This window comes from Xiphophorus maculatus, chromosome 18 (genome assembly GCF_002775205.1).
Source record: "Xiphophorus maculatus strain JP 163 A chromosome 18, X_maculatus-5.0-male, whole genome shotgun sequence".
NCBI classification, from domain to species: domain Eukaryota; kingdom Metazoa; phylum Chordata; class Actinopteri; order Cyprinodontiformes; family Poeciliidae; genus Xiphophorus; species Xiphophorus maculatus.
The window spans coordinates 25,365,557-25,380,894 of record NC_036460.1 but is presented as its reverse complement, the minus strand read 5'-3'; the positions used below and the strand labels follow the sequence as shown (position 1 = coordinate 25,380,894).

Genomic DNA, 15,338 nt, shown 5'->3' with positions numbered 1-15,338 from the left:
AGTCAAGCATGTGGAATTTTGAGCTCGGACACGTAGATGTGGACACCTGGGTTAACGACGCAACACAAGGAAGTGGAAAATGTTTCAACTGTTGTCACTACTGTCGATGTCACTTTGCGATGGGTTCATCCTAAGTGATGGGAAACATTTGACCTTTAGCCCTTGTTGATCATTTCTAGTGTTGTCTCACTGTTACGACCCAAAATACCACACAGACATGGCTCTGTTTTCATAAAATATCAAAAAAATAAAAAGGTTTCTTAAGAACAAGACTATTTTCAAAGGTAATGAAATGTAGGGAGGAAATGTACAGAACTAAATTCCATGTCGACAGTGTCCTATGTGGGATGAACAAACATGTGACGTATAATGAGGGAGGTTTATAGCCAGGAAAAACAGAGTCACTCTCAAAAAGAGAACTTTGAGGGATGGAGATTTGGACAGTTTATATTATCTTGAGATTAGGATTGAGTTTATTGGAGCTGAGTTCAGTGGTTGGCCGTAGCAGGTCTGTGAATGGCTTTAATCAAAAGTTTGACCCTGTACGGGTTGACGTCTCGACTGAGGCTTCATCTTTGAAATGTTCACTCCAGGGTGCCACACGCTCACCTGAATTCTCACAGGATGGAGACTTTATTATTGGAGGTGTTTTCTCAATTCATTACCAGCATAACACAATGATTTATAATTACACCTTCAAGCCCGAACCTCCGAGGTGCACTGGCAGGTTAGTAGGAGCGAGAGACTGAAAACATTATATGTATCATGCATTATTGCTGCGATGGTGGGTGAAATAAATCTTAGATTTTTATTTCTTTACAAATTCTGTCTAATATTAGACATAAACATTTCAATCTAAATATTTTCAATTCTTCAGATTACTTACAATTTGAAATACGACAGAGACCATTTTGATTCATTGACCCAATTGCATACAACTGTTTGTTACATAATCAGTGTAAAGACTTTTTTCTCCGTTTATTGTGAATATTAAACTGATTGACTGATTTTGTTCAGCTTGAATGTCAGGAGTTTGCGCTTCTCTCGTGCTATGGTCTTTGCCATTGAGGAGATTAACAACAGCACAGAGCTGCTGCCCGGCATCAAACTTGGATATCAGATCTACGATTCCTGTGTCTCGGTGCCTGTGGCAGTGCACATCGCATTTCAACTAACAAACCGCCAGGACCGTGTGTTTTACAAAGGAGAAAACTGTTCTCAGTCTGGAGTGGTGGTGGCTGCTGTCGGAGACTCTGCATCCACTCCATCCATCAGCATATCCAGCATTGTTGGGTCCTTCAACATCCCTCTGGTGAGCTCTCTGAATTTATTGGAAACTGCAATTTTGAAATGTTCTTGTATTGATAATTCATTTTTACTGTAGGTGAGCTACTTTGCCACTTGTGCCTGCCTTTCAGACAAACAGAAATTCCCAACTTTTTTCAGAACAATTCCCAGTGACCATTACCAAGCTGACGCTCTGGCAAAGCTGGTGAAACATTTTGGTTGGGCTTGGATAGGTGTTGTACACTCAGACTCAGATTATGGAAATAATGGGATGGCCTCCTTTCTTGAGGCAGCTCTGAGAGAGGGGATCTGTGTGGAGTACATTGAGTCCTTCTTCAGAACCGACCCGCAGAGCAAGATCCAAAGAGTTGCAGATGTTATCCGTAGGTGTGTACACCATTTACTTTTGCCTGCGTTTTTATCATATTATGGTAATACTGGAGGTTACTTTGTTATGTAAAGCTTTGCATCTCCATGCAAAGAAATTCAACATTGTCTACTTGTCTTATATACTAACATTTCTACATGGATTAGTTAAAGACAGTGCATTTGTATGTGTTTTCAGTTCAACAGCAGTGGTTGTTGTAGCGTTTACAGCTATTGGAGAAATGAAAGTCTTGCTGGAGGAACTGGCCTGGGATCCTCCTCCACCTCGTCAGTGGATCGCGAGCGAAGCCTGGATAACCGACTCAAACCTGATGAGATTCAGTTTCTGTGTGGGAGCCATCGGTGTTGCTATTCAGAAATCTGTCATCCCAGGTCTGAGAGATTTCCTTCTTGGTCTCTCTCCCTCTGAGGCGGCTGCTTCCCCACTGCTGACAAAGTTCTGGGAAGAAGCATTCAACTGCAGCTTGACAGAAAGTGAGATTCTTTTTAAATTGGTATTTAAAAAGTACTTTTTTCAACATATGAAAGGATTTAAAAATTTTCTCTATGTAATTGAAAACAATATGACTCCAAAGTAGCGTGTTTTGAAACAACTTAATTTCTTTGCATTTCATAATATTTCCATATAACAATGTTGGATAATAAATACAACATATTAATGTATTTTATAAAGCATTTTTTCTATTGAATCCTCTTTAATTTTACATATTTTTGTCCATGCTTAGCTAATTATAGAAATAACAAAATAGCAAAAGTATGTGGACTAGATGCACTTACATCCCAAAAACAATAAAATGTATAGTTATTTTTAAAATTGAAAATAAAAATCACCATTTTGACCTTTGACCTCAAAATAATTAATGTAGCCATCCAGAACTTGTTTTAGTTAGTTAAATAATAAAATTGATTTTAAAAATCTCTGTATTCATTTTTTTAGCTTTCTCAGACAAGAGAGCATGTGATGGAACTGCAGATCTAAAAACCCTAAAAAGCCCGTACACAGAAACGTCTCAGTTAAGAATCACTAACATGGTGTACAAGGCTGTTTATGCTGTGGCTCATGCCATCCAGAATGCAGTGTGTAACAAAACAAATGGATTGTTGCGTTGTGACAAACATGTCAGACTGGAACCCAAACAGGTCAGAATATTGCACATTTACAAGTTTTCATAAACCATGAGAGAATGGTCATTTATTTTGAATTTCTGTCTCTTTTCTTAACTTAAAGGTTCTTAAAGAATTAAAGGAAGTAAACTTCTCCAAGAACGGTTACCATGTCTCATTTGACGCTAATGGGGATCCTGTGGCTTTCTATGAATTAATAAACTGGCAGAAAAGTGAGAGTGGAGTTATTGAAATGGTAACAGTGGGATATTATGATGCATCACTGCCAAAGGGCCAGGAGTTTCGCATCAACAGAAACGTAACCTGGTTGGACGGTGGGACACAAGTAATAAGCCTAAACACTTCACAGAACAAATGGTTTGTCAAAGCTGCTTGCAAACCTCGAGATTTTGTTTCTGTTTCAGGTTCCAGTGTCAGTTTGCTCAGAGAGTTGTCCTCCAGGAACTCGTAAAGTGTTGCAGAAAGGAAAACCAATCTGCTGCTATGACTGTATACCATGTCCTGAAGGAGAGATCAGTAATATGACAGGTAAAATCTAATGTGTTTAACATACACATATCTGATATTCACACTTTATATTCAGAACCTTTTCTTTAATTTTGTGTCTAGATTCTCCTGATTGCTTCCCATGCCCCAGAGAGTTCTGGCCAAATCCAAAGAGAGATGCTTGTTTCCACAAACCTGTGGAGTTTCTTTCCTTTGATGAAGTCCTGTCAATCATCCTGGCTGTAGTTTCCATCAGTGGAGCCTTTCTTGCCATCATTACAGCAATAATTTTCTTCCATCACAGAACAACTCCAATTGTCAGAGCCAACAACTCTGAGCTGAGCTTCCTGCTTCTCTTCTCTCTGATTCTGTGTTTCTTATGTTCATTAACTTTCATTGGAGCCCCCTCTGAGTGGTCCTGCATGCTGCGGCACACAGCGTTTGGCATCACATTTGTTCTCTGTATCTCCTGTGTTCTTGGGAAAACTATAGTGGTTCTAATGGCCTTTAAAGCTACACTTCCTGGTAGCAATGCAATGAAATGGTTTGGTCCTCCACAACAAAGAATGACTGTAGTGGCTCTCACATTTATTCAAGTTTTAATATGTATCATTTGGTTGGTTGTGAGTCCTCCCTTCCCAGTGAAAAATCTGAACACCTACAAGGAGAAGATCATCCTGGAATGTGCGTTAGGCTCTGCTGTTGGTTTCTGGGCTGTGCTCGGCTACATCGGCCTGCTGGCTGTGTTTTGCTTTGTGTTAGCTGTTCTAGCTCGGAAACTACCTGATAATTTCAACGAAGCCAAGATGATAACCTTCAGTATGTTGATATTCTGTGCAGTCTGGATCACCTTCATCCCAGCTTATGTCAGCTCTCCTGGAAAATTTACTGTGGCTGTGGAGATATTTGCTATTCTGGCCTCCAGTTTTGGACTGATACTGTGTATATTTGCTCCAAAGTGTTTCATCATTTTGTTTCAGCCAGAGAAGAACACCAAGAAATATTTAATGAACAAAAGCTAAAACCAAAGACAAGTATGTAAAATAATTTTGGCATTACATCAGCTACAGTGAATTTTAACTTCTTACATTTTTTGTCAGATATGTCTGTATACATTCTATAAATATATTTCTAGGAACATTTATGTTTTTATTCTTCATTTATTTTTGTATTTGACATACATTTAGTCTACATATGTTAAATCAGAGAACAGGCTTGAGATTCAGCAAAATTTGCACAATGTTTAATATTCTTTAATGCATTGATTTAATGTTTTGTTGGATTGCATAAATAAAGGTTTTAAAACAAATAACGTATTGTGGAAATTTGGGAATTTCTGGAAAACCAAGAGTCAAAGTTAGAGAACCAAAGCAGCTTTATTACGCTTGCAAGCGCAGAGGACTGAGCAGTAACACTGTCAGAGAAACTCTGATTATATCCCACAGAATGTCAGATTTTATTCACATTGTTCCATAGGTGGAGCAAGACAATTCCTGGAAGCTAAAAGATCAATACCCCCTTAGAAGAAAGATGAACTAGGTGAAGTTTCGGTCAAACAGACATTTTTGGCGGGACATCATGACATTGTGCTAACCACAAATCACCCTTGTTCAGAGTAGTCAGCACAAATGTATTTCCACCCTAAGTCTCATTTCGCACTCTAAGTTCAATAGTTTAAGCCACAGTGGTGTGAATACTATTTCTTCGTCAGCAGCCAATTTGTCAGAAATGAGTTGTTGAGAAGAAACAAACTGCAAACTTGCTGAATGTGGTCAGCGATTCCTGTCAAAACGATTTCCTGTAACCGAGACATGCAGGTGCAGCTCTGAACAAGAAAAAAACTTCAACTTTAATAAGTAAGACACAGATGATAAAATCTAATAAGTGGATGAATAAACTGGTTAGTAAAAGTCATAACGGCGTGAATAATTACTTCATTCCACAGTATATTCACGTCTGGATTTAGCCCATCTATCTTCTGCTGCTGCAGAATTGTGAGGCATGAACACGTTATTAGCATAAAACTCAAATAAAATTCAACGACTGTAATGTTTGCAGACACATTAAATGTTATTGGTCATATGTCTGATTGAGCACCACATGGAAGTGCCACAACTCAGACATGCAATAAAACTCCCCATACGCTGGCCATTTTGGAACCTCAAGCATAAAATATTATGACTAATTTATATTTTCAGGTTTAATAGAGATACAAAAACAATATGTGTTACAATCTGGTAGTGATGATGATGAGAAATAAAGCAGGAAACAATTTCTGAACTACCAGGGCTGTCTTGTAAATACCCATAAATGATTTTATACAGGCAAAAAATAAGTGAAATCAATTTATTAACAGAAAAATGTAAAATTACATCCAAATTCTTCCAAAAACTTTTATTTGACTATTCATAAACTAGCATATTGTGATGACAGCAGAATAACAGATCAACACAGATCATCCTAAATATTTCTTTCTGTGATAAATAAGGACTGCAGTGCTTTTAGAAACAGGAGAAAAAACAAAAAAATTACTTGCTATTTTCTGTTGTTTCCTCACAATTTCTTCATGTCTAAGAGAGACATTTTAATTTTTATTCATTAAATATTTCTTGGTGTTCTTCTCTGGCTGAAACAAAATGATGAAACACTTTGGAGCAAATATACACAGTATCAGTCCAAAACTGGAGGCCAGAATAGCAAATATCTCCACAGCCACAGTAAATTTTCCAGGAGAGCTGACATAAGCTGGGATGAAGGTGATCCAGACTGCACAGAATATCAACATGCTGAAGGTTATCATCTTGGCTTCGTTGAAATTATCAGGTAGTTTCCGAGCTAGAACAGCTAACACAAAGCAAAACACAGCCAGCAGGCCGATGTAGCCGAGCACAGCCCAGAAACCAACAGCAGAGCCTAACGCACATTCCAGGATGATCTTCTCCTTGTAGGTGGTCAGATTTTTCACTGGGAAGGGAGGACTCACAACCAACCAAATGATACATATTAAAACTTGAATAAATGTAAATGACACTACAGTCATTCTTTGTTGTGGAGGACCAAACCATTTCATTGTATTACTACCAGGAAGTGTAGCTTTAAAGGCCATTAGAACCACTATAGTTTTCCCAAGAACACAGGAGATACAGAGAACAAATGTGATGCCAAACGCTGTGTGCCGCAGCATGCAGGACCACTCAGAGGGGGCTCCAATGAAAGTTAATGAACATAAGAAACAAAGAGTCAGAGAGAAGAGCAGCAGGAAGCTCAGCTCAGAGTTGTTGGCTCTGACAATTGGAGTTGTTCTGTGATGGAAGAAAATAATTGCTGTAATGACAGCAAGAAAGGCTCCACTGATGGAGAATACAGCCAAGATGATTGACAGGACTTCATCGAAGGAAAGAAACTCCACAGGTTTGTGGAAACAAGCATCTCTGTTTGGATTTGGCCAGAACTCTCTGGGGCATGGGAAGCAATCAGGAGAATCTAACAAAATAATAGCATTGGACAACAATGCTTAATTTATGATTTTTTGAAGATATGGATGCATATGAAACACATTAGATTCTACCTGTCATATTACTGATCTCTCCTTCAGGACATGGTATACAGTCATAGCAGCAGATTGGTTTTCCTTTCTGCAACACTTTATGAGTTCCTGGAGGACAACTCTCTGAGCAAACTGACACTGGAACCTGAAACAGAAAAATCAGCAACATGACAGTTTTTGAACTTTTTTGAAAGCAGCTTTCACAAATCTGTTTTCAACTTCCTAATCTAAGAAATTACTATTTTGGGCTATTACTCGTGTGCCACCTTCCACCCAGGTTATGTTCCTGTTGATATGAAACTCCTGGCCTCTTGGCAGTGATGCATCATAATATCCCACTGTTACCAGCTCAATAACTCCACTCTCACTTTTCTGCCAGTTTACCAGCTCATAAAAAGCCACAGGATCCCCATTAGCATCAAACGACACATGGTAGCCATTCTTTGAGAAGTTTACATTCTTTATTTCTTTAAAAACCTTCAAAGTAAAATAAGAGAAAAACTGGAACAATATTCTAAAATATTGTTGAAATTAAGTGTCTAGTCTTTAGTTGCTAATAAAAAGTATGGAGATTTACCAGATGCATTGACTGACCTGTTTGGGTTCCAGTCCGATGTGTTTGTCACATTGAATGGTTGCATTTGTTTCTCGACACACTGCATTGTGAATGGCATGTGCTACAGCCTAAACAGCCTTGTACATAAGGTTAGTAACTCTTAACTGAGATGTTTCAGTGTACGGGCTCTTAAGGGTTTTAATATCTTCAGTTCCATCACATCTTCTCTTGTCTGGATTAGCAGCTGCAGAGACATACAGATACACACAAAAGCAACAAGTGAAGTTCTATTATTATAAACCTTTTAATTAACTTTTAATTTAACAGTCATGTATAATTTTTGTGTTTTCTACTATGTGGAATTACGTAGGTGCTCCCTATGGGGTTTATCAATTTAAGACAAAACAATGTTCGTGTCAAAACCCAAATACCACAAATATTATATACATCTCGGTAGTAAAAAGTAACAACTGTTTCTTTGAAATTCAAAAAAATATATATATATGCTCCAAAGGTTTTCGGGATACTATTCTAGTTCATTTTTTTCTAGACTTCTTACGGTAACGTCATTCATTGAAAATGCTTTTAACGTGCAAAAACATACATTTTGGGGTTTCTTCAAGTAGCCTATGAAATACACAAATCATTTGTTGTTTAAGAGCAGATGAAACAAAAACATATGTTTAGGATTTCTAAAAAAATTATTACCTATGGTGAAATGTCAAAAAATATTAATCTAATGAAATAACGTAATAAAAATCTTGATTTTAAAACAGAAATACATTGATCTGTTTTAATATGTGACTCAATCTTTTCATATTTGAAAACAAATAACGCATCAAAAATTACTTTAAAAAAAATTGTTTCTCACTTTCTGTCAGACTGCAGTTGAACGCATCCTCCCAGAATTCAGTAAGTACCGGAGAGACAGCCACTTTTGATGGAGAGAGATCCAGCAGGAAATCTCTCAGTCCTGGGATGACAGATTTCTCAATGGCCATACCGACAGCACCCGCACAGAAACTGAAGCTCATCAGGTTTGGGTCAGTTATCCAGGCTTCGCTCGCAATCCACTGACGAGGTGGAGGAGGATCCCGGGCCAGTTCCTCCAGCAAGAGTTTCATTTCTCCAACAGCTGTAAATGCCAGAACAACCCTTGCTGTTGATCTGAAGAGAGATGCAATATGTTGATTGCATTATTTAGTACTTAAACATAAGCAAATCATTTTGAAGATAAAGACATTTATGACACGGCTGAACATCTGTAGTTTCAGTTTTCGGTCTAACTTAAAAGACACGAGGCAACAGAAAAACACAATTATTCATGAATTCAAGTGTGAAGGAACCACAGAAAAATCACAGTGTTCATTCATAAACTTTTTCTCCAATATTACCTTAAAATTTCCGATATGCATGCAAAAATAACAAACTTACTAACCTACGGATAACATTGGCAACTCTTTGGATCTTTCTCGCTGGATCAGTTCTGAAGAAAGACTCAATGTACTCCACAAAGATCCCCTCTCTCAGTGCTGCTCCAAGAAAAGAGGCCATGCCATTGTTACCATATTCTGAGTCCGAGTGGACGGCTCCTATCCAAGTCCAACCAAAGTGTTTCACCAGCTTGGCCAGTGCATCAGCTTGGTAATGGTCACTGGGAATTGTTCTGAAAAAAGTCGGGAATTGTTGTTTGTCTGAAAGGCAGGCACAAGTGGCAAAGCTGCTGACCTATAGAGATAGAATCAAAACCAGGTGAATACCTGCACAGAGCTATTTAAAAAAATTCAGTTTACAATCAATTTACACTACCTACCAGAGGAATTTTGAAAGATCCCATGATGCGTGACATGATAATGGAGGGAGAGGATCCCGAGTCTCCGACGGAAGCCACCACCACACGAGACTGGGAGCAATTACCGTCTTTGTAGAACACTGGGTCCTCGCCGTTCAATAGCTGGAATGCCACATCCACTGAAACTGGCACTGAGACGCAGGAATCATAGAGACGATATCCAAGTTTGATGCCGGGCAGCAGGTCAGTGCTGTTGTTTATCTCCTCAATGGCAAAGATAATAGTGCGAGAGATACGCAGACCCCTGCCAGTAAGGCTGAACAAAACATGCTGATGCTTAGATGAAATTGGGGAGGATAAAAAGAGAAAGCAGATCTTCTTCTGGGCATTAAGTAGTTATAAACAATTCATCTGTACGTCAAAATATTGAAGTGCTTCCCGTCAAGGCAATATCAGGATTTCAAAACAGAAAATGCATCCAAAAAACAATCTAGATCAAAAGAAACATTTTTTTACTTCAGCTCCAACTTAATCATATTTTCACTGTAACAACAAAAATACGCAATTTAGCTTATTGTGATAGAAAATGTTTAAAGCAACTCAATTATTTGTCTCCAGCATCACAGCAAACTTTGCAGCAAACACATACAAGATCATTTTTCCACCTCTCTTTCTTACTGACCTCCCTGTGCATCTCGGAGACTCGGGCTGTGTGGTGTAATTATAAACCATTGCATAATGTTGGGAATGAATGGTGGAAACACCTCCAATAACAAAGTCCCCATCTCTTGAGAATGCAGGTAAACGAGATTTACCCTGCAGAGTGCATTTCACAGATGAGGCCTCAGCAGTGACACCAGAGGTGTTTGACGTTTGTTCGGAAGGAAATTGTTGTTTTAAGCCATTTATATGGCCAGGCAATCTAACCAGTAACGTCAACTCCAACAAACTCAGTGCCAATCTCAAAGCAATAAAATTGGCCCTTATCCCCATTTGTCAAGTGTCTCTACTTGGATCTCACTATCCTCTTGCCAATTTATAAATCCCCTCCTCTTATACGTCAGATGATTTCTCTAAAAGAAAGTGTCCTCCCTTTGTGTTTGTTTATGAAATATACACGGATATCATTTCCACTTTATGTTTATTACAATGTTTTTACTAGTGCCGGTTCACCATTTAATGTCATAACAAATATGGGACAGAACATAGGTGATATTTTACATGATGTATCCAAAAATAGTTTTTGTGTTTTTCATAAGTATGTGAACAATAGAGGAAGGTCTGTTTACTAACTTCTATGTTTATCTGAAATGTTTCGTGAAATACAACATATACAGAATATCCATCCATCCATTTTCTAACACCATTGTTCATAGTGGGGTCGGGAGGTGGTACAACTTATAGATAAATATATACAGTATATACCTTGTGCATAAACATGAATCTTTTTTTACACACTGTCAGATATTTTATATAAAATAAAAAGCAATTCCAATTTAAATTGAAACATTTTTAGTCAAAATATAACAGAGCATTGTACACAAGTAGTGAATTTAACAACCGTTAGACAAATCAGAATGAATTCATTCAATATTCTTCTATCGGATGAATGTAAGTAGGTTGAAAAGACTTTGATTTCTGTCATGTCACATTTATAGTATCTTTTTTCCAAAAGCTTTTTTCTTTTTTTTCATTTTTTGTTCATTAAATATTTCTTGGTGTTTTTTTCTGGTTGAAACAAAATAATAAAACACTTTGGAGCAAATATACACAGTATGAGTCCAAAACTGGAGGCCAGAATAGCAAATATCTCCACAGCCACAGTAAATTTTCCAGGAGAGCTGACATAAGCTGGGATGAAGGTGATCCAGACTGCACAGAATATCAACATGCTGAAGGTTATCATCTTGGCTTCATTGAAATTATCAGGTAGTTTCCGAGCTAGAACAGCTAACACAAAGCAAAACACAGCCAGCAGGCCGATGTAGCCGAGCACAGCCCAGAAACCAACAGCAGAGCCTAACGCACATTCCAGGATGATCTTCTCCTTGTAGGTGGTCAGATTTTTCACTGGGAAGGGAGGACTCACAACCAACCAAATGATACATATTATAACTTGAATTAAAGTGAGAACCACTACAGTCATTCTTTGCTGTGTTGGACCAAACCATTTCATTGCATTACTACCAGGAAGTGTAGCTTTAAAGGCCATTAGAACCACTATAGTTTTCCCAAGAACACAGGAGATACAGAGAACAAATGTGATGCCAAACGCTGTGTGCCGCAGCATGCAGGACCACTCAGAGGGGGCTCCAATGAAAGTTAATGAACATAAGAAACAGAATCAGAGAGAAGAGCAGCAGGAAGCTCAGCTCTGAGTTGTTGGCTCTGACAATTGGAGTTGTTCTGTGATGGAAGAAAATTATTGCTGTAATGACAGCAAGAAAGGCTCCACTGATGGAGAATACAGCCAAGATGATTGACAGGACTTCATCAAAGGAAAGAAACTCCACAGGTTTGTGGAAACAAGCATCTCTCTTTGGATTTGGCCAGACCTCTCTGGGGCATGGGGAGCAATCAGGAGAATCTAGACACAAAATTAAAGAAAAAGTTCTGAATATAAAGTGTGAATATCAGAAATGTGTATGCTAAACACATTAGATTCTACCTGTCAAATTACTGATCTCTCCTTCAGGACATGGTATACAGTCATAGCAGCAGATTGGTTTTCCTTTCTGCAACACTTTACGAGTTCCTGGAGGACAACTCTCTGAGCAAACTGACACTGGAACCTGAAACAGAAACAAAATCTCGAGGTTTGCAAGCAGCTTTGACAAACCATTTGTTCTGTGAAGTGTTTAGGCTTATTACTTGTGTCCCACCATCCAACCAGGTTAAGTTTCTGTTGATACGAAACTCCTGGCCCTTTGGCAGTGATGCATCATAATATCCCACTGTTACCATTTCAATAACTCCACTCTCACTTTTCTGCCAGTTTATTAATTCATAGAAAGCCACAGGATCCCCATTAGCGTCAAATGAGACATGGTAACCGTTCTTGGAGAAGTTAGCTTCCTTTAATTCTTTAAGAACCTTTAAGTTAAGAAAAGAGACAGAAACTGAAAATAAATGACCATTCTCTCATGGTTTATGAAAACTTGTAAATGTGCAATATTCTGACCTGTTTGGGTTCCAGTCTGACATGTTTGTCACAACGCAACAATCCATTTGTTTCGTTACACACTGCATTCTGGATGGCATGAGCCACAGCATAAACAGCCTTGTACACCATGTTAGTGATTCTTAACTGAGACGTTTCTGTGTACGGGCTTTTTAGGGTTTTTAGATCTGCAGTTCCATCACATGCTCTCTTGTCTGAGAAAGCTAAAAAATATATTGATATGTTGTATTTATTAGGCAACATTCAAATACAGAAACATTAAGAATTGCAAAGAAATACATTTGTTTTAAAACACGTTATTTGGAGTCATATTGTTTTCAATTACAGAGAAATTTTTAAAATCCTTTTGCATTTTGAACAAAGTATTTTTTTAAATATCAATTTAAAAAGAATCTCACTTTCTGTCAAGCTGCAGTTGAATGTTTCTTCCCAGAACTCAGTCAGCAGTGGGGAAGCAGCCGCCTCAGAGGGAGAAAGACCAAGAAGGAAATCTCTCAGACCTGGGATGACAGATTTCTGAATAGCAACACCGATGGCTCCCACACAGAAACTGAATCTCATCAGGTTTGAGTCGGTTATCCAGGCTTCGCTCGCGATCCACTGACGAGGAGGAGGAGGATCCCAGGCCAGTTCCTCCAGCAAGACTTTCATTTCTCCAACAGCTGTAAACGCTACAACAACCACTGCTGTTGAACTGAAAAGACAGAGCCAAGTGTTTAGTGCTCAGACTGAGGTAATCTTTAAAATTATATTCAAATTACAAAATTGACACGAAAAAAAACCCAATGTACAAACCTACGGATAACATCTGCAACTCTTTGGATCTTGCTCTGCGGGTCGGTTCTGAAGAAGGACTCAATGTACTCCACACAGATCCCCTCTCTCAGAGCTGCCTCAAGAAAGGAGGCCATGCCATTATTTCCATAATCTGAGTCTGAGTGTACAACACCTATCCAAGTCCAACCAAAATGTTTCACCAGCTTTGCCAGAGCGTCAGCTTGGTAATGGTCACTGGGAATTGTTCTGAAAAAAGTTGGGAATTTCTGTTTGTCTGAAAGGCAGGCACAAGTGGCAAAGTAGCTCACCTACAGTAAAAATCAATTATCAATACAAGAACATTTAAGAATTGCAGTTTTCAATAAATTCAGAGAGCTCACCAGAGGGATGTTGAAGGACCCAACAATGCTGGATATGCTGATGGATGGAGTGGATGCAGAGTCTCCGACAGCAGCCACCACCACTCCAGACTGAGAACAGTTTTCTCCTTTGTAAAACACACGGTCCTGGCGGTTTGTTAGTTGAAATGCGATGTGCACTGCCACAGGCACTGAGACACAGGAATCGTAGATCTGATATCCAAGTTTGATGCCGGGCAGCAGCTCTGTGCTGTTGTTAATCTCCTCAATGGCAAAGACCATAGCACGAGAGAAGCGCAAACTCCTCACACTCAAGCTGAACAAAATGAAGCAGGAAATTGTTGATGTTTACCTTAAACTGAAAAAAAGTCTCATAAATTCAAAAGACACTGATCATGTAACAAACAGTTGTATGCAATTGGGTCAATGAATCAAAATGGTCTCTGTCGTATTTCAAATTGTAAGTAATCTGAAGAATTGAAAATATTTAGATTGAAATGTTTATGTCTAATATTAGACAGAATTTGTAAAGAAATAAAAATCTAAGATTTATTTCACCCACCATCGCAGCAATAATGCATGATACATATAATGTTTTCAGTCTCTCGCTCCTACTAACCTGCCAGTGCACCTCGGAGGTTCGGGCTTGAAGGTGTAATTATAAATCATTGTGTTATGCTGGTAATGAATTGAGAAAACACCTCCAATAAGAAAGTCTCCATCCTGTGAGAATTCAGGTGAGCGTGTGGCACCCTGGAGTGAACATTTCAAAGATGAAGCCTCAGTCGAGACGTCAACCCCTACAGGGTCAAACTTTTGATTAAAGCCATTCACAGACCTGCTACGGCCAACCACTGAACTCAGCTCCAATAAACTCAATCCTAATCTCAAGATAATATAAACTGTCCAAATCTCCATCCCTCAAAGTTCTCTTTTTGAGAGTGACTCTGTTTTTCCTGGCTATAAACCTCCCTCATTATACGTCACATGTTTGTTCATCCCACATAGGACACTGTCGACATGGAATTTAGTTCTGTACATTTCCTCCCTACATTTTATTACCTTTGAAAATAGTCTTGTTCTTAAGAAACCTTTTTATTTTTTGATATTTTATGAAAACAGAGCCATGTCTGTGTGGTATTTTGGGTCGTAACAGTGAGACAACACTAGAAATGATCAACAAGGGCTAAAGGTCAAATGTTTCCCATCACTTAGGATGAACCCATCGCAAAGTGACATCGACAGTAGTGACAACAGTTGAAACATTTTCCACTTCCTTGTGTTGCGTCGTTAACCCAGGTGTCCACATCTACGTGTCCGAGCTCAAAATTCCACATGCTTGACTTTCGCCGGTCGCTTGGCTGGAGGAGGGCAAGTGATTATCGCCTCATCGCTCAGGTTCCATACAAAACGAACCAAGAGGCAGCGACGCCCATGAGATTATTGTTTTTTAATTGTTGTGGATGTGTAGACCTTTGTGGGCCTCAGGGGAACATCTCATAAATAAAAAGCGTAGAAAACCGATCCTGGCGAATGCCAAAAGAAAGAATGCATACCAAACTTCCCATGATCCAGTGAAGTTCTAAAAGGTTATAAAGGTTGTTGAAAGTGTTGTCAAGGAAAACACTCAACAAAGGTGATCTAAGTGACTTTATTGTGGCATGGTTGGTGGTGCCAGACAGGCTGGTTTGAGTATTTCAGAAACTGCTGATCTACTGTCATTTTCACAGACATGTGAAAATCTCGACTTTGGTAAGATGCTAGAGGGGAATAACGTTAATTTAGACTAAAATATATAAATAAATAAAAAGCTTTACTACAAATAAAATCGCATGAAATAA

The 15,338-nt window shown here is 38.7% G+C and overlaps 1 protein-coding gene and 2 pseudogenes across 1 annotated transcript; 1 reads left to right on the top strand and 2 right to left on the bottom strand.

Moving 5' to 3' along the window:
* The first annotated feature begins 662 nt into the window (after positions 1-662).
* LOC102230087 (extracellular calcium-sensing receptor-like) lies at positions 663-4,307 on the top strand. The gene is made up of 8 exons (XM_023350931.1): positions 663-727; positions 1,018-1,312; positions 1,385-1,674; positions 1,853-2,148; positions 2,612-2,814; positions 2,903-3,124; positions 3,204-3,327; positions 3,409-4,307. Exons 1-8 carry the CDS (start codon positions 678-680, stop codon positions 4,305-4,307), a joined length of 2,379 nt encoding a protein of 792 aa, XP_023206699.1. The 5' UTR covers positions 663-677.
* Positions 4,308-5,869: 1,562 nt separating this feature from the next.
* Positions 5,870-10,173, bottom strand: LOC102217994 (annotated as a pseudogene).
* A 697-nt stretch (positions 10,174-10,870) lies between these two features.
* LOC111612053 lies at positions 10,871-14,181 on the bottom strand (annotated as a pseudogene).
* Positions 14,182-15,338: the final 1,157 nt, after the last annotated feature.

Bases quoted from the DNA above. Each gene is read 5' to 3' on its own strand.
- LOC102230087 (XM_023350931.1), top strand. From the start codon at position 678: ATGATTTATAATTACACCTTCAAGCCCGAACCTCCGAGGTGCACTGGC. The intron at 2,149-2,611 runs GTGAGATTCTTT...TCATTTTTTTAG, and splicing joins CAACTGCAGCTTGACAGAAA to CTTTCTCAGACAAGAGAGCA. The intron at 3,125-3,203 runs GTAATAAGCCTA...TTTCTGTTTCAG, and splicing joins GGTTGGACGGTGGGACACAA to GTTCCAGTGTCAGTTTGCTC.